Here is an 18,827-nt window from a genome sequence, read left to right as displayed (position 1 = left end):
ATCCCCTCAGAAAGTTAGGATCTAGTAGTGTTCTAAGCCTTTGACAACAAATCAGAGTTCTATTAACTAAGCATTCTGCGTAACTGCTTTGAAGGTGGCAACAATTCTATGTCCTGGGTATGTGCATTAAAAACCATCACTCTAATGTACTCAAAGTTATCAAGCAGTAAAATATTATAACTGGAATTTGCTTTTAAAAACTCCTAAGTATGTGAAGGTGGATAAATGAAGTAAGAATGACATTTTAAAAATCTTTAAGATGGATGATAGGCTTACTGGGGTTCATTATTTGGTTCCATTTCAAAATATACACAAATATATTTATACTTATATATACTTAAACATTTTCAAAATCAACTTAAAGATTATCACTTTAAAGTTTTGCCTCAAGTGTCACTTAAGATAAATAGGAAAAGAGGACCTACCTCTTACCTTAAACGTACTGTTATGTAATGGTACAATATTCCTCCAAAACCCACAAAAGATTAACTTATTTCTTAAGAAAAGTCAGTAGCATATCTATATCAAAAGGTTTAAGAAAAATCCCAAGAATTGCCATTAATTCCTTTTTTATGCCTCACTGTATCTTCATTTCATATCCTCAACTAAACAGATTTTTAAAATCCGCAGTAATTAATGTTTAATTTTAAAAATGTGCCATTCCTACTGAACTGACATAATGTACCCTTCTACCTACTATTTCCAAATAAAGTTGATGAAGGGCTTATTTCTGAAGTTAGGAAGTATGCATAGAACTTCAAATTCTAAGCCTAACTGCATTCAACTAAGAGATTACTTCTGAACACGTAAAAACTATGCTACAGAACCAAGAAAATAGTAAGTGCTTTCTTAAAGGATATTCACATAAGCCCCATTGATTACTACCTCTTTTAGAGTTAAAGAAAACTTAAAAAAAAAAAAAAAAATGGACAGAAGACCCAAACAAGCAATTCTCCAAGGAAGACATACAAATGATCAAAAGGCACATGAAAAAATGCCTAATATCACTAACTATCAGAGAAATGCAAATCAAAACTACAATGAGGTATAACCTCACACCAGTCAGAATGGCCGTCATTCAAAAATCCACAAATGACAAATGCTGGAGAGGCTGTGGAGAAAGGGGAACCCTCCTACACTGCTGGTGGGAATGCAGTTTGGTGCAGCCACTATGGAAAACAGTGTGGAGATTCCTCAAAAGACTAGGAATAGACTTACCATATGACCCAGGAATCCCACTCCTGGGCTTGTATCCAGAAGGAACCCTACTTCAGGATGACACATGCACCCCAATATTCACAGCAGCACTATTTACAATAGCCAAAACATGGAAACAGCCTAAATGTCCATCAACAGGTGACTGGATAAAGAAGATGTGGTATATTTATACAATGGAATACTACTCAGCCATAAAAACCGACAACATAATGCTATTTGCAGCAACATGGATGCTCCTGGAGAATGTCATTCTAAGTGAAGTTAAGCCAGAAAGAGAAAGAAAAATATCATATGAGATCACTCATATGTGGAATCTAAAAAACAAAAACAAAAACAAACAAACAAACAAAAACAAAGCATAAATACAGGACAGAAATAGACTCATAAACAGAGAATACAGACTTGTGGTTGCCAGGGGGGCGGAGGGTGGGAAGGGATAGACTGGGATTTCAAAACTGTAGAATAGATAAACATTATACTGTATAGCACATGGAAATATACACAAAATGTTATGGTAGCTCACAGAGAAAAAAATGTGACAATGAGTGTGTATATGTCCATGTATGACTGGAAAATTGTGCTGAACACTGGAATTTGACACAACATTGTAAAATGACTGTAAATCAATAAAAAATTTAAAAAAAAAAGTCTTCATTTAAAAAAAAGATCTTCAGGGAGGGTATAGCTCAGTGGTAGAGTGCATGCTTAGCATGTATGAGGGTCCTGGGTTCAATCCCCCAGTATCTCCATCAAAGTAAGTAAATAAAACCCTAATCTGCTCCCCTACAAAATATTAAATAAATAAGTAACTTAAAAAAAAAAGAAAAAGATCTTCATATCTTCAAAAAATTGTGACTCAAAAACAAATTCAAAAGAAAAATTAGTGACCTAATGAACCAACCTATATTTGGCAGGAATTCAAAGAATCTGCCACTTTGGGACCTAACTGAACTGAGTATCTGTTTATTCTAGTGAGAAAAAAACAATCGATATCAATTTAATCTCAATAAATGTCCAACTACAAAATCAAACCAACACACTTTACTAAACCAAATCTTTGTAACAGCAAAACTAAATATAACTGCATCCACGTAAGGGTATGTAGTTTACTTAAATACCACTGATTTCATATTTAGTTAGCCCATCTCTAGGGTAAATGCATACAGAGTATCTAGAAATAACCAGTTAATACTCCCATTTTAAAAGGCCTGTATTGCTCCATAATAGAAAGAAACCACCAGTGAAACACCTTATGAAAGAACTTGTCCCAGAATTTTTCAAGGTTTCAGAGAATATAACAACCAGGTATCCTCCCAGGCTCACACAACCACCAGCACAAAATAGTTCGTAAAGATTTTCCAAGTATAATGGTCTCTGAAAGGCAGATGGCACAGAAAATACCAAAAACACCCAACTCCCCTTGCAGAATTTAACTTATGATTAACCACATGTCTTAAGACACTAAACATTTCTTTTTTGTCCTAACTTTCCTAAAAACATCCAGCTCCCTGATTAGCTCATATTTACTTCCAAAGAGCATTACTGGAGAAAAGTGAAGCCAAGTAATTTTATCTGCCAGGATTTCTACTCTTAAACTCCCATAAGGCAAATCTACCATTTACTCCCATTTTTTTAAAGGAAGAAAAATTTTCAATTACGTTTGTTTATTTTACTAAATGTCTTACTGTCTGCAGATACAGGTTATGGAAACTAGTTAATTTGCTTAGAAGTCACATAAATAGCTTTGTTATTCATCTATAAGGCAGCGATTCTTCCAGGAGAATACGGTAATTACCTCATCCCTACTATCTGATATGCTATGCTATGTCTTCCCTGCAGTTGCAAATCACTGCCTAAATTAGCTGCTGTTAAAAATGAGAATATGCATATACATTAGGTGAGTGCATGCAAGCATGGGGTATTGACTTCTGTTAGGGGAGATAGAGAAGGAAAGCTGAAAACTGCTGTTCTCAAAAACAGAGGTGTTTGTAACATCATTTGTAAACATAATTCATCAAACAAAAAACATTAAGGATTTAAATTAGTTATGCCACACAGCAAATTTTTCTTTAAGACACAAATAAACCATATTCTAAGAAAGTTATTAACATGAAGCTTGAAAAATATCTCGCTCCTTTTTAACACAGGCTTTGGGGATATGAAAAGGACAGACTCCCAAGAGCCTAGTCCCTACAATGCTAATTGTACCTAACATTGTAGTTTATCTAAATTATCTCCTAGTTACCTTTCAGCACCCACTATTCCTTCTAAGAGAACAAATTAGTTTGACACTCCATCTTTTTAGGCTCCTCCAAAATACTGTTCTTACTCAATTTAAGCAAAGTAGAACTATCAAGTGAGCTCCCTGATAAAGAGGCATATGATACATAAAGCAGAGAGAACATATGATCAAAGAAAAAATTAAAAAAAAAAACTCTAAAGAGAAAATATAACATCTTTTTAGGCAACACCCATCCCCCTATATTCTTCGAACAAAAAGCAGGAGGTCAATTATACTTGTCTACAGAAAAAGAAATGCTTCTAAGTTGGAAAAGTGAACATTCCTTCTAAACTTAAATCATACCATTTCCAAAGACCCAGAATTAAAGTCTGATATCAGCTGCTTATCCACATTGTTATTCTCAACTAAGCTCTGGAATTTAATATCACAATAACTTCCAAAATTCACCCTTACTACAATAGCCAGTAAATGTATATTAAAATAACCAGTAAGAATCTTCATATAGGAAAACAAATGAGTTACCTTTAGTGTGATATACAATAGCAGCCCTCAGGTCAAAAGAACCCCAGCTATCATTCCTTTCTAGGCCTCTCTGGTATCTCTGTTCTTTGGCGGAGCCTAATAAAGTGTTCGTAGGAGACGCCAGAGGATTTTGATTTTCTATCTCATAGTCCTTTGAGAGAAACACTAAAGCACCTTGACTACTGGTGTCTGCTTTCTGCAGGTCACCTATATGACTGGGTTCCAAGGATAAGGCTCCACTCTCACTAGTAGTCCCAGATTTTAGAATGCTACCCAGAACTTGAGGACTAGTCCGTTTTTCCAGCTCATAAGCCTTGGGAAACACAGGATGCTCAGTTCCTGAGGGGATTATTTCAGCACCCTGTGAAACCAAAGTGGCAGGATATTCCCCTTGAAATGTCACCTCCATCACTTTATGATCTGATGACTTCCCAATAACAGTCTCAGGGCCAGCACTGGGTTCATTGATAAATGATAAACCCCACTGATTCTGGAAAATATCCCCCAGGTTTTGCTGATCTGTTTGAGAGGGTAGATCCACTTGTGCTGTGCTCAACAGCACAGTTTGCATATTTGAAGGGTAGATAAAAAGGCTGGACTTTATTTGTTCAACAGCTGCTGAAGTCAGATTCATGTCTTGGAGAACTGAATCAGTCCCAGAAGAGATGGGTGTTAAAGTACTAGCAGCAGTAGTTAGCAGTGGCTGACCCCCTGGAGAATACACACTTGCATCAGTCCCTGCTAAAACTGGCCCATTAGAAAAGTTGGCCGAAGTAACAGATTTCAGCGCTGACATAGGGACCTGGGATAACCGACTTGAAGATTGGGTCTGAGTTTCCCCAGTAGATGAAGAAGAGGATGAAGACGAAGATGGTGACACGGAAGAGTTCTGTACAGTTTTGTTGAGGTTTTCCTTAACTTTGCTTGCATAACTTATTTTAGGAACTATTTTAGCACTGCTATTGTCCACTGGAAAAACTGGGGGTGGTTTAAATAGGGTCCACGAATCCTCTTTGGAGGCAACAGAAGTATGCTTTCCTTTGGGCCGGTCATCAAACTTCTTGCTGCTTACACCAGGTTTAACATCAGAGCTTTTCCGCAACGTATCACCCACAGCAGGTTTTCCTCGACTTGTTCCTCCAGGCCCAGTTTCATACTTCCAGATGGGCTTTGAACCATCTACTCGATTTCCCTTTTGTTCACTGTAGTCAGGCTTGAAAGTTTCAAGTCCCTGTTTTAAGGTTGGGACATTGGTCTCTTGTTGCATTATTTTGTCCTGCACTAAATTAAGGTTTTCACAACCCTTGGCACTATTGCGCCTAGCTTTCCTTTTTTTAGGAGTGGTATATCCGCTCTCAGATCCACTACCATCATTATCTGCTCCTTTGCCCATATAACCATTAGTAATATAGCCAGAATTACTTGTTACAACACCATTTGGAATTGCTACAGTATCAGTCTTGTCTACAGATTGGTTCTCTCCAGATTTATTTTCGTAAGACTTCCCATTCTTTTTGTCCATACTGTTTTTCTGAATGAAATTCCTGGTTTTAATTCCTGCTTTCCCAAAGGTGCTGGACTTTACAGTCTGCTTCAGATTAGTGTCTACCACTTGTTGGTTGCCATTGAGGACCCTGGAAATAGGGTTGGTAGCTTCATCAGAACCCAGGCTCTTTAAAGATATTTCTCTTTCTCCAGCATTACCATTTAGTTCACCATAGCCTAGAGAGGAGAAAGAAAAAGTTTAAAAAATTACAATATGTAAATTATAGTACCTAACATTTAAGGACTATTTATTTACTGTATGCTAGACATTATTCTGTGAGCTTCAGCTTTTTATGTTATTATTTCATAACTCTATGAGATAACACTTGTCAGCCCCATTTTACAGATTAGGAAGTTTACTAAGCAAGAGACAGAACTGAGCTGAGAAACAAACCATAGTCCAAGGTCAGAAAGAACATGACCTCTTAATAATACCTCTCATCTAACAGGATCAACCTCCCCATCATTCTCATCTTACAAAATTTCCTTTACAATTATAAGCAGAGCTACCCTCTGGGCAAAAATCAAGTTATATTGATAGAGTAAATCTTAGTACTACAGGAAAATTAAAGATTCCACATCTATGAAACCATAAATGGCTGGTGGTCACCCTAAGTAGTTTCTCTTGCACTCTGTCAAATAAAAATCTAACACTTGTGAAGTTTTGCAAAAGTAGTCTTAAATTCATTGACATTTCCCAGACATTAGAGCATACTGATATTGTATGAAACCAAAACACCTATGTACTAACTCTTATATATTTTCTTTATTTTACATTTGGGTAAACAGACTCTCAGGGAAATTAAGTAGCTTGCCCAAGACACAAAGTACAAGACCTGGAAATTTGAATTTCAGTCTGTCTGGAACATCATTTCCTATCACTATGTCATACTGCCTAACCAAATAATTCAGTAAGAAAATACTAAAAAATTACAATGAAAGGTATTTAATTTTAAAGAGTGTTACAGTATTCAAGTTTAAGTTAAGAACTTCAATCACCATGAACAGTTTATCACTATAGGTGATTCGACGGGGTCAACTTTTCCATTTCCTTACTAGTAAAAATAGTGATACTATTTATCTACCTTTCTATGAAATAGTCCCAAAAGCATCTTGAGATCAAGTTATTAGAAACCAATACATGATAAAAAGGGAGGATACACAAACATACTCATTTAAGGCAGCTTTTCGGGGGTCGGGAAGGATCCAACAGGAATACTAAGTAATTTGCCTTTGTCACTTTCATTCATTCTCTTGGGCCTTCAGCCTGTGAAGGCTAAAGGCACTTGAACTTGTATATTGTTTTGAAACTTTGTTTTGATTTCAAATATGGCAAATATCAATAGATATAACCCACATCAAAAGGTCTTTGTATACTTTAAGAGTATAAGGGACACTTAAGATTTTTTTAAGTTTGAGAACCACTGTTTTAAAAGAACTTGAGGTGGAACAGAACATATTCTGAGAAGATTCACAACAGGGTTTACTATTATTTTAGTCACTTACTCTACATCAGATAAAAAAGTGGGAATACTACAAATGAGCAAATAAAGGCATTTTCTTCTGTTGCATTAATTTTCATGAAATAACTCAAGAAAACATACTCAAGGCGTAATCATTCTTGAGATAGAGTGGCACAGAACTTGTTCCACTAGGGAACATATTTTACGAAAGTTCTTAACTTCTGTAGAGTTACATTTTAGTTTTTGGCTGGCTGAAAAAGCTATGATAGCCAATCAAATCAAATTTTTGGTGAAAAAATTCTAAGCATGAAACAGCAAAGACTACTGCTTAGGTTGTTTTCTAAAATGTTATTTCTTCTAGAAAAGCAGAAATTTACTCAACAGAGATTCTCAACATTTTTAACAGACATAAATTTACTGGTGTACAACTCTAGACCAAAGAGAACTACATATACCATTTAACAAGTTTAAACAAAGGTCTGTACCCTTGAGCCAGTTAGTTATAACTTTTTAGATCTAAAAGATAAGCAGTCTTAAACACCAGGTAAAATCCAATGTCCAAACTAAGTTGGACTAAAGCCAAAACTTTTAAGTTAAATAGGATAATTTTTCCTGTTTAGTGGCCCTTATATCAGAAATTACCAAACTATTTTAAAACTCCCCAGAAGTCACTATACTTCCACCCGCAAGTTTTAATGACAAGAAACATTTTTCATTTAACTATATAAAATTTTTCCCATGGCAATCTTGTCGGTTTGCAAAAAGTCTGCCAGAGATATTTTCTTTTTAAAACTTAGGTATTTAAGAAAAATGTAAACACTATGGAATTACTGAGAAAAATCAAAGGCTTCCTACTGCTTTTATGATTTAGGGCTGCCATGCTAAAAAAAGCATCTGACCCTACTTCAAATGGACTGAGCAAAACTTGAGTCCTGATAAATCTAGCTTTTAGATTGGAATCTGAAGTTACTGAATACATTTGGCCCTCTCTTGCGCCCTCTTCTGGATTAAAAAAACTTCCTCTTTATAGGTTTGTGGGTAATGTGCCATAAAAGCCCACCTCAGCACAATACAGATTCAAAAACCCTCACAAGTTTTCTTGGTAAATTAGTTTTATGCATATTGAAGCAACAGTAATGTAACCAGGCCACAAATGAAAAGCTTCTCACCTCAAATTGTTTACGTTCTCTCAAAACTACTAAACCCAGTTTTCCCTATTTATACCCATCCAGGATAAAACAAACTAATTTGAGGATGCCACCTCGTACGGTTCAGGGACTGCTTCTGTAAGTAAAGAGGAATCCTGTAGGAGGATATTAATACCTGATGAACAAAAGTAGATTTTTCCAATCTGAAAAGTAATACTGCCTTATCGTCCAAGTAACCATAATCAGATTTTTCTCACCTTTAAGTTGAAAAAGATTTAATGTTAAAAAAAATCTAGTGTTGCATAGTTTCTAAATTTCTAAACTGTTCCAAATCCTTAGGATTAAACGCTCAACAAACACATTATACGTTCATTTCTATTGCACACTATCAGTCCCTACCACCCCTCAAAATGGAAAATCTGACATTTCAATTTTAGTCTTCAAGTTACATTAAGTATCCAATAGAAAAGCAGTTTTTCTCCAGCTCTCAGTAACTGCTTATATCAAATTTGGCATGCTTGGTTTAATACTGATTTTCTAACCATTTCATTTTATAAAGAATCCTTAATTTTTGTAAAAAAAAAAATCTGCCTGGTTATAAACTTTAAAGTTCATTTCTTCTCAAATGTTTTCTAAAACGACTTTTGCCCTCAATTTAACATTTGTTAAAAACAAGAGTTCGGGGGATTCATACTGGTTTTAAAACGGGAAAACATCTTCCCTTTTAAGGTGGAAAAAAGCCTCATCCCAAGCAAGATGGTAGTGCACCAACATCATGGATGAGCCACCTCGGTTCACCCCGTAAGGGCGAGAGAGGGGTCAAAATACAAAAACAAAAAAAAAACCTTGCCCTCTCACCCATCCAAACATTTGTCCTCTCTCTCTCCTCAGAAACACTACCCAAGCACATAAGGTAAATGTAGGGGGCAGGGGTTGGAAGGAGACAGAACAAGCTTTTTGTGTAAAAATGAGCTGCTAGAAGGAAAGGGCCCAAGTGAAAGCCTGAGAGGCGGAGTCGTGAGCGAACCTGGCAGGAGACGAGGTTCCTGTAGCAGAGAAACTCGTGACCGGGGAGCCTGGTTCCCGCTGGGTACCCCACCCGGCCTTCAGGCACCGCCTCTACCCAAAATGTATCCCCCCGCCACCCCCCGCCAGGCCTCCTGCCCAAAGAAGCGCCGCGGCCACCGCCCGCGGCCTCCTTCTCCCTAGACTCCTCTTGGAGGCCGGCTCCCCGCCCCGACCGCCCGCGCCTCCCGCCGCACTCGCGAGCGGGAAACACGGCCGCCGGCGCGCGGGGCCCGGCGCAGGCCGCTCCCCTCGTGGCCGCTTCCCTCCCCCACCCCAACCGCCCCCGCCCCTCACCCCAGGGACCCGCCCGGGGCCGCGCGGCCGCCACCGGGTTACACAACCCAGCCGGCGACGGGGGGAGGGGCGGCCTGCCGGCCGGGGGCGGCGGCACCCCCGCAGTGCGGGGGCCGAGATGACGCGGGTGGGGATCCCGAGCCACCAGGCTCGGCCGCAGCGTGCGCCCCTCGACACCCTTCCCCCTCCGCTCTTCAGTGGGCCGGAGTCGGTGACAGGAATCGGCTTCCAACATGGCGGACAGGAAGCGGCCCCGCGAGGAGGAGAGAACATTCCAGCCGCGCCGGCTCTGGGGGGAGCGGGCCCGGGGCGCCGGCCTCGGGAGGAGCCAGGGGGACAGGCTGCGAGGTCCGGTGCCCCAGAGGGGCGTCTAGGGGTGGAAATGACCCGAGAGACGAGGGGTCCCCGCCGCCCCCCAGGACGGGGAACCCCAAGGCCACAGGTGGGCTTGGGGTAGCGGGTGAGGGAGGACGCTTCCTCAGCTCTGCCCCCCATACCCTCTCTTCGCCGCCTGCAAAAGGCTCTCGCGACACCACCCGAGTCGAAATTCAGTAGGCCTTCCCGAGTTACACCCCGAAGGACTTTGGGGCGGGCTAGGTTCACCCCAACCCAGGACCCCCAAATTAGGGTCTCTCCAGCGCCACAGGAAGGTAAACGAGAAAGGGATCTAAGGCTGGACTTCCAAGGCCGACCCTCCGGGTTTCCCTCCAGCCCGGGTGGGGGCCGGGAAGGTCACACCGGCCTGGTTGGGCCTCTCCCATGCTGAGGGGAAGAGGGCGCTGCAAACCCCGAGGCCCAGCCCGAGCTTTCGGAGAATGAAAGGGGGCTTCCCCAGACCCGCAGGACATGGACACACACATACACACACACCCCGACCCCGACCGCGCTTTCCCGATCCAGCCCCACCCCCATCTCCCCTACCCCCAACCTCGGTTCCCCTTCCCCCACTCGTCCTCCCTCCCGGACCTGTTTTCTTCTTCGGCGTTTCCTGGTGCTGCTGGAGGGCGTGTTTCTGCTCATGTTTCAGCGGCTTTGGCTGGGCCTTGGGGCTCCCCTCGGCTCCATGCTGCAGGTATTGGTGAGGCTGCTGGTGATGGTGGTGGTGATGGTGGTTGTGGCTGTGGTTGTAGAAATAATAATGGTGGTGGTGGTGCGGCTGCTGTTGTTGCTGCTGCTGGGGGTGATGGTGCGGATGGTGGTGGCTGTGATGGTGCTGAGACTGTGGCTGGCCGGGCTTCTCCTCCATTGAAAGCGGCTGGGACTCTCTAGATGAGGCTGCGGGCTGCTGCACCGTCAGGATCTGAGACTGCTTCTTAGGGCTCACTCAGTATATCTGAGCGCGTCTCGCCAGCGCACTGGTTAACCGAGCGATTCTGCGAGATTGGCAGCCGAACCCCAGCAATCACGAGCCACGCTGCGCCTCAGGCCCCGCCCCTAGCCCAAATCCTCTTTCCTTCCCCTTCGCCACTGCCTCCTGGCCAACGCCACTTACCCTGAGCAACCTCACAGGGCCGGTCCTTCAACGTCAGCACTATGGCTCTCTTTTCTGTCGCTTTCTCTCCTTCACCGCGCAGTCAGCGAACAGCACTTTCTACACTCCTCGACCGCAAGCAAGCTCCTGTCGAGGATGGCAGATTCCACTGGCGATTCCACTGGCTCAGGGAGCCATCTGTTGGTTTTGCACCTCCTAGAATCTGTTGCCTTTTTTTTCTCCCTAAATCCTTTTCCGGGTAACCAGAGGGGAAGCTCAGTTCCCTTAACCCTGAGACCACAAAAGGGGGCAATATAAAAAGAAGAAATAAATACATTTTTAAGAATACAAGAGCTTCACAATCCAGTAGATCATTTTGTATTCTGGATTCATTTTGCTTTGTATTCATATGCTAATCTCTTCCTTTCCACGAAGGGATTATAGGGTTCCACAATGGGGTATCTGTGTAATTTTCTAAAAGGGCACAAAGGGTTTAAATCATTGTTTCTTTGTAGTTGAAGGCAAGAGAGAGCGGGAGGAATGAAAATCTAAAATCCAAGTAGTTTTTTTTTTTTAAACTCTTCAGGTGAGGTAAACTATGGAACCAAGATAGGTTTTAGAATATGAAGGGTTTGAAGAGAGAAAGAAGGGGAAAGAGCACTTTAAAAGTTATTAAAAAAATTTTTTTTGCATGTATGAAAAATATTCGAAGTTAGAGAAAAGCTCTATTGCATTTTGTAATACGGATTTAACTTATCCTGCATTATCACCCCACAGCCTGATTTTTTAATAGCAAATGTCAGGAGAGTGGTTAGGAAGGAAGGAAGAAAAGGATTGTGAAGGGGGCACAGGGGTGCAGTATGATAATATTTTATTTCCTGACCTAGAGGGTGATTACACATATATTTGCTTTATAATTATTTCTTAAACTGAATATGTATGTATACAATACATTTTTCTCAGTATATGTTACACTGGGGACATTTTTGAAAAATTTACCATAAAATACATAAAATTTACCATTTTAAATCATTTTTAAATAAACAGTTTAGTGTCAGTAAGTATATTCACATTGTTGTGCAACCATCGCCACTGTCCATTTCCAGAACTTTTCATCATCAGAAACTGAAACTCTGTACCCATAAACAATAGCTCCCCACCCCCTCCTGCTCCCATGCCCTGGTAAACATTTTATTTTCTGTCTCCGTGATACTTCATACAAGTGGTATCAGAATATTTGTCCTTTTGTGTCCGGCTTATTTCACTTAGCATAATGTCTTCGAAGTTCATCCATGTAGTGGTATGTATCAGAATTTCCTTTCTTTTTAAGGCTGAATAATATTCCATTGTATGCATATGCCATGTTTTGTTTATCCATTCATTCGGCAATGGACTTCTGGATTGCTTCCTCCGTGCACGTGATGGTTGACAATTTTTAAAATGTGGCTTGAATTCTACAGCAGGACAATGTTAAAGGAACAAAGAAGCATGAACGGGAAAGTTTGTTCTTTGAAATTAATGAATATCAGCACAAAAGCATAATTAAAGGTAAAAGCCTTTTTCCGACAGTAAATGTCACTGAATCCAGACAACCGTGTCCAGACTTTGACTTGTTCTTTATAGTGAGGATTTGCATTGCCTTGCTAAATTTTAAAGAAAGACCCCTTTGGGTGGAGGGGGAGTACATTTACCCAATTTTGAGAGCTAAAACCCCAATAAAAACATATTGTGGCAAATAAGTCTTTGCCATTGAATAGTACTGCACCACTTTCCCATCTATTAAATAAAAGTGTTTATGGAGTTTAAGCTTATGTTGATAGGGCTTTATATTCTTTTACTGATGTGGACATTTGGTTGGAAATCAAGAATTCCTGAGTCATAACTTCTCTTTCTACATTTTCTACATTATAGTTGAAGGCTAAGCAAAAACACTTGCTCTGAGTTTCTGACTTTCCACACTTTAGCCTGCCTTAGTTTCTTCACCCACAGTTATAGGAAATTTAGGAAACTAAACCTCACTCTCATACGCTCTAGTTACTGTGGTTCTTTTGTTTGTTTTGGGGGGGAGGTAATAGGTTTATTTATTTATTTTTAATGGAGGTACTGGGGATTGAACCCAGGACTTCATGCATGCTAGGCATATGCTATACCCTCCCACCTCAGATGCTCTAATTACTATGAATGTTGCTGTAGTAGTATGTAGTGGTATGGAGAAAGGCTTGTGATATAGTGTAAGAAAAAAGTGCAGAATATTAAATTCTATGTACAAGATAATAACCTTTAAAAACATGAATTTTAAAAAATACATATGGAAATACAACAGTAGAATATGTACCTTTTTTTGACCTAATTTTTCTAAAATAGTTTTACATAAAATATATTTTGAGATTTGCCATGTATTTGAAAATACTAATACTATAATACCAAACCTCTTTGAAAAGAGAATAATCGGGTCTACTTATTTCAAGCATATTTTTATAAAATGAAATCTGTATTCAGGCAGAAAACACAGTAAGGAAACACAGAGTAAGTCTGGAGAAATTATGGATGCTATTTTTTTTCTCTTCTCTATTTTCCAAATGTTCTGTTATATAGCTATTACTTTTCATAGTCAAATTATTGTTTTAAATTAAAATAATAAAAAATTGAATCTGCACAATCCTTTGAAACTCATTTTACACCGTGTTTTACCTACAGTCAATGTGGGAAGTTATAATGGAGAGACAGGAGATTCCCATATAAGGTAGGTTAATGTTTTAGCTATCACTGTAATCATAATACCTAATATTTATTTAGCATTTACAATGTGTCAGGAACTGTACCAAGTATTTTATCTTTATTTCCATTTGCAATTCTTTGAGGTAGATATTAAGCCCATTCTACAGATGAGGGATTTGCCTGAAGAAATTGAGACTTGCTTATAATTTAAAAGCCACAAAGTTTATAGTGAGGCCTGAAGTAGATTCCAGGTCTACTGGAGAGAAAGAATTTCAAACAGTATCAAAGTGTGATATACATTTCCAAAATTTTAGTAAACCTCTCTAAAAAACATTCAAGCTATATCACAGCCACCTTGAAGATGGTATCTGCTTATCAGCAGAGGCAGATGTACTATGAAGCTAATGAAGATTCAGGGCCCCTCAATGCACAGGCCCCTCCAAGGGCTCGTGGAGGAGCTCTGAAAATGGTCTCTTGAAAGAACTAGATATTTTTTCATTATTTTGTAAAATTTTAAGAAGTATTTTTGTATTTTCCCTTAATGAGGACCCCCCAAAACCTGAATTCACCCCTGTTAACAGTCATTTTTAATAGTCATTTGGGAATCTGACTCAGAAGTGTTGTAACTTCAATAGTACTTTAAAAGCTTACAGTCATATTTTATAACAACATGGAAAAATGTTACACTATAAATCAACTGAAAAAGCAAAATAGTAAATTATATGAATATATTATGATTGCATATAAAATATGAATTCAAGGAATGTGAGGGAACTTGAAAATGAAAGCAATAAAATATTTTTATTCATTTGTTCATTTGCAAATATTTATCAGGCACTTTTTATGTACCATGTCTTACACTTCTTGTTATTTTTTTTTAATCTATTACCCTTATTGATACAGTTTTGGAATTTGGTTAAATATATTTGCAAGACTGTCTTAATTATCAAATAAAAATCACTTTTCAAACATCTTTATTCTTACACTTTGTCTACTATGACAACCTAAGAGATACAGAAATATTTATTTCTCTGGACCTCAGTTTTCTTCTCTCTAAAATACAGAGAATGGGCAAAGTAGCCACCAAATTCCTTCCCACTCTGACATTCCATGATCAATATCACTGTTCTTTCTTTCCAGATTACCCCTTTATTTCATTGTAATTAAACTACATAACAGCAGGAAATGTAGCTAATAAAAATCTAGTTTTCAACTGTAACAATTGACTAACTTTACAGAAATTATGGTCACAGACAGTATTATGTAGTTTTATATAAGTGGAAATTGGCTCTCTGATGATAGTTCCAGTCTCAGAATGAGGCAAATCACTGGTAACATCCACTGTTTTACTTCAGTAGGGAAAGAATTTTATTCATGTATATTTCCTTTAGATCTTAATATTTTTGCCTAGAGACACTAGCTTCAAAAAACTTTCAAAGGAATTGAACAGAGGTATGGGTAAATTAGGTTAGTCCTTTAATAACTGGAATATGATGACTTTTCTAAATACGAATGTTTTTTTAAATGACATTTTTCTTTTATGAAAAGTATTACGGGCAAAAGTTTCAAGGAGAAACTATAGCAGAGTGGTATGAGTATAAATCTTGTACTCAGACAGAACTTGGATGGAATCTCTATGCTGAAACTGCTTAGCTTTGTGACTTTTTGTGAGCAAATTATTTAACTTTTCTAAGCCTTAGTTTACTTATTTGAAAGGTGGAAGTAATACTAGTGCCTAACTCACAAGGTGTAGTGAAAGTTAAACAAGATAATGTAAATAAAGTTTTTGAATATAGTGTTTATAAAGTTAGTAAGTGGTACTAAATATTAAATATTAGTGCTACTAAATTATTAAATATTAGATATAGAAGCTACACTTTCAGGTATGATATTTCATTAAGGAAACTGAGTTTTAGAGAAATCAAGTTAACCAAGAATAGAATGCTTTCCCAAATTTTAAAAGGATAAGCAAATAGCCCTTTTGGCTCTCTGAGCAGCACCATGGCAATGGGCAAGAACAAGCACCTTGTGAAAAGTGGTAAAAAGATTGCCAAGAAGAAAGTGGTTAGTCCATTTTCTATGAAAGATTGGTATGATGTGAAGGCACCAGCTAGTTCAATATATGAAATATTGGAAAAACACTAGTCAGGAACACTCAAGGAATCAAAATTACAACTGATGGCTTCAAGGGTTTGAAGCAAGCCTTGCTGATCTGCAGAATGATGAAGTCGCACTTCGAAAATTCAAGCTAATTATTGGGGATATTCATGGCCAAAACTGCCTGACCAACTTCTGTGGCATGGATCTTACCTGTGACAGACTGTGCTCCAAAATGGTCAAAAGATGGCAGGCTATGCTTGAGGCTCATGTTGATGTCAAGACTACCAGCGGTTATTTGCTTCATCTATTCCATGTTGGTTTTACTAAAATATGCAATAGTCATATTTGGAAGCCCTTGTATGCTAAGTAAGCACCAACAGGTTCACCAAATCTAGAAGAAGGTGATGGGAATCATGACCTGAGAGGTGCAGATTAGTGACTTGAAAGAAGTGGTCAGTAAATTGATTCCAGATAGCATTGGGAAAGACATTGAAAAGGCTTTGCTAATCTATTTATACTCTCTGTGATGTCTTTGTTAGAAAAGTAAAAAATCCTGAAGCAAAATGTGAATTACGTAAACTCACGGAACTTCATGGTGAAGTTAGTAGCTGGAAAAGGTACTGGTGTTGCATGAGTTGCATGCTAAAGTTGAATGAGCTAATGGATATGAGCCACTAGTCCAAGAATATGTTTAAAATTCAGACTTCTAATGGTGACAAAGTCTTATTTGTGATGTTTTAAAAAATAGAATAGGCAACTGCTGTCAACTAAAATCAACAGAGCATTCAGTCTCAGTAGCAGTCCTCTCTGAGTAGCAGGTTCAAAGTTGACTTTCACCTTCTTCTTCTTTGCCTGCCTGTTTTTTCTAAATTTTGTACCTTGAACATTTATTCCTTTTGTAAAAAAAAAAAAAAAAGTATTTTTTTAAAATAAGTGAATTCAACATCTGACTATCCTGTGAACATTAATCAAAAAAAAAAAAAAAAAAAAAGAGAGAGAGAGAGACCAAGGGAATTATGAGGCTTTTTTGAATTCCTTTTTGAGTCTCCAGTAGACAAAATGAATTTATATAGGAATGAATCCATAAATGTTTAGTTGTAAGTATGTATACCCAGTTTGTTGGAGTCCACAGTTAGATGCATCCAGAAGTTGGGTAAAATGTCGCTCCCTGAGGATAAAATTAGTAAGACTCAACATAAACTGGCTGAAATTAACCACTAATAGGGAATCTAGTTAATGTGGTTAGAATGCCTAAGAAGCTATTAAAATAAATAATGTAACTATGGAAACTACTGTTGTAGTTTTTATTCAATTTTATTTCCCTCCCTATTGTCTTTTAGTGTTTTTAAATTTAGCATTTCAAATGTTATGTGATTGGTATTGTGTTATTTATTGCTGTATAACAATTTACCCCAGAACTCAGTGCCTTAAAAACAATGCTTATTATCTCACAGCTTCTGAAGGTCAGGAATCCGGGGGCTGTATAGATAGGTGCCTCTAGCTCAAGGTCTCATGAGATTGTTGGGAGCAATTGCTTCCAAGCTCACTCATGTGGTTGTTGGTAGGATTCAGTTTTTTATAAGGTGTTGTACTGAGGACCTCAGTTCCTTACTGGTGATTGGCCAGAGGCCTCTCCATAGGGCAGGCCATAACATAGCAATTATCTTTCCTCAGAGAGCAATAACAAGAGGGGGCATTCAAGATGAAGCCACAGTCTTTTTGTAACCTAATCTCAAAAGTGACATCCCATCACTTCTGCTATGTTCTATTCCTTATGAGTAGAATACAGACCTCCAAGCAAGGGGAGGGGATCGTAGCAGGACCTGAATACTATATTTTCATTAAAGGGATCATTGAAGGTCATCTCAGAGGCTGCCTACCGCAGGTATAAAACCATTCATCAAACTTATTCTGCTTGCTCTGACGTCATCACCTTGCTATATTCTGAATATAATCTCACATGTATGACTTGTTTGTAAGGAGAGTAAACTAATCAACACACATCAGTTCTTCATCATGTACTAAATTATTAATTTTTTTTAATTTTGAATGGGGGTGTAATTAGGTTTCTTTCTTTCTTTCTTTTCTTTCTTTCTTTCTTTCTTTCTTTCCTTTCTTTCTTCTTCAATGAAGGTACTGGGAATTGAACCCAGGACCTTGTGCATGCTAAGCATGCACTCTACCACTTGAGCTATATCCTCCACTCACCCCTAAATTAGTAAATATTTTTAAGCATTTGAATTTTGTCATTTGCCTTATGAGTTTGGCTAGTGTGATTCAGTGTTCCCAATGCTGGTAGGTATCTGAACCTAAACTTGTGACCAGGCCCAGGACTGTAGTCCTGCCTTGAGAGGGCCCACCTGAGGTACCAGGAGGCCTCCCAGTATAATAGAAATGGGAATATGAAATGTCTACATAGGCCAGTAACTTGTGTTAAGTTACTTGAGTGCAAGCAAACTTGGATATAAGAAATTTCTCCCAACACAGCATCAAATTCTACAGTGATAGCTCTATTAAAATACGTACATATTTACTTTAAGAACTGGGAAACAATCTCTCAGTCTAATGTCTGCATTCAATTTACAAAAAGATAATCTGATACCCTAAAAATCCATAATCACATCTTTTCACACAAGGTAATATTTACTCTTTTACTGTATAAAGTAATATTTATAAGTTCCAGTGATTAGAACGCAGACATACCTTTTTAGGGCCATCATTTAGCCCATGACAGGGCCATTGTCTGTAAAGTTCTTAAAATAATAGTAAAACTGACTAAATGTCAGTCTACTTTTTATTATCACCCTTGGCTGTCAATTTTAAACAATGTCAGTGATAAAATATTCCCCATGGGGGCAGACCACTCCCAACATTTTCCCCTACCCTCAGTGTGCCCTTATTGAATATTCCAATACGAACTATTTAGCCTGCTTTAATTTTTCATGGCCAAATTCTGCAAAAAAAAACCCAAAAAAACCAATTTGGTGTTTCATCAATAGCCAGCTATGTCCCCTAATCTTGGTATGACTGACTACTTA

At 38.6% G+C, this 18,827-nt stretch overlaps 1 protein-coding gene and 1 pseudogene across 1 annotated transcript in view; one reads left to right on the top strand and one right to left on the bottom strand.

The window, feature by feature from the left end:
* Window positions 1-10,859, bottom strand: part of NUFIP2 (nuclear FMR1 interacting protein 2) — a 28,070-nt gene extending 17,211 nt beyond the window's left edge. The window contains exons 1-2 of the mRNA XM_010978948.3: window positions 10,467-10,859; window positions 3,983-5,704 (exon numbers count right to left, since the gene is read on the bottom strand). Of these exons, the coding sequence (XP_010977250.2) occupies window positions 3,983-5,704; window positions 10,467-10,746 (2,002 nt within the window). The 5' untranslated portion in view covers window positions 10,747-10,859. The remainder of the gene's footprint in view (window positions 1-3,982; window positions 5,705-10,466) is intronic.
* Window positions 10,860-15,690: 4,831 nt separating this feature from the next.
* Window positions 15,691-16,484, top strand: LOC105088247 (small ribosomal subunit protein eS1-like; annotated as a pseudogene).
* The last annotated feature ends 2,343 nt before the right edge of the window (window positions 16,485-18,827 follow it).

Source organism: Camelus dromedarius, chromosome 16, assembly GCF_036321535.1.
Source record: "Camelus dromedarius isolate mCamDro1 chromosome 16, mCamDro1.pat, whole genome shotgun sequence".
Lineage (NCBI taxonomy): Eukaryota > Metazoa > Chordata > Mammalia > Artiodactyla > Camelidae > Camelus > Camelus dromedarius.
This window is presented reverse-complemented; position numbering and strand designations above follow the sequence as displayed.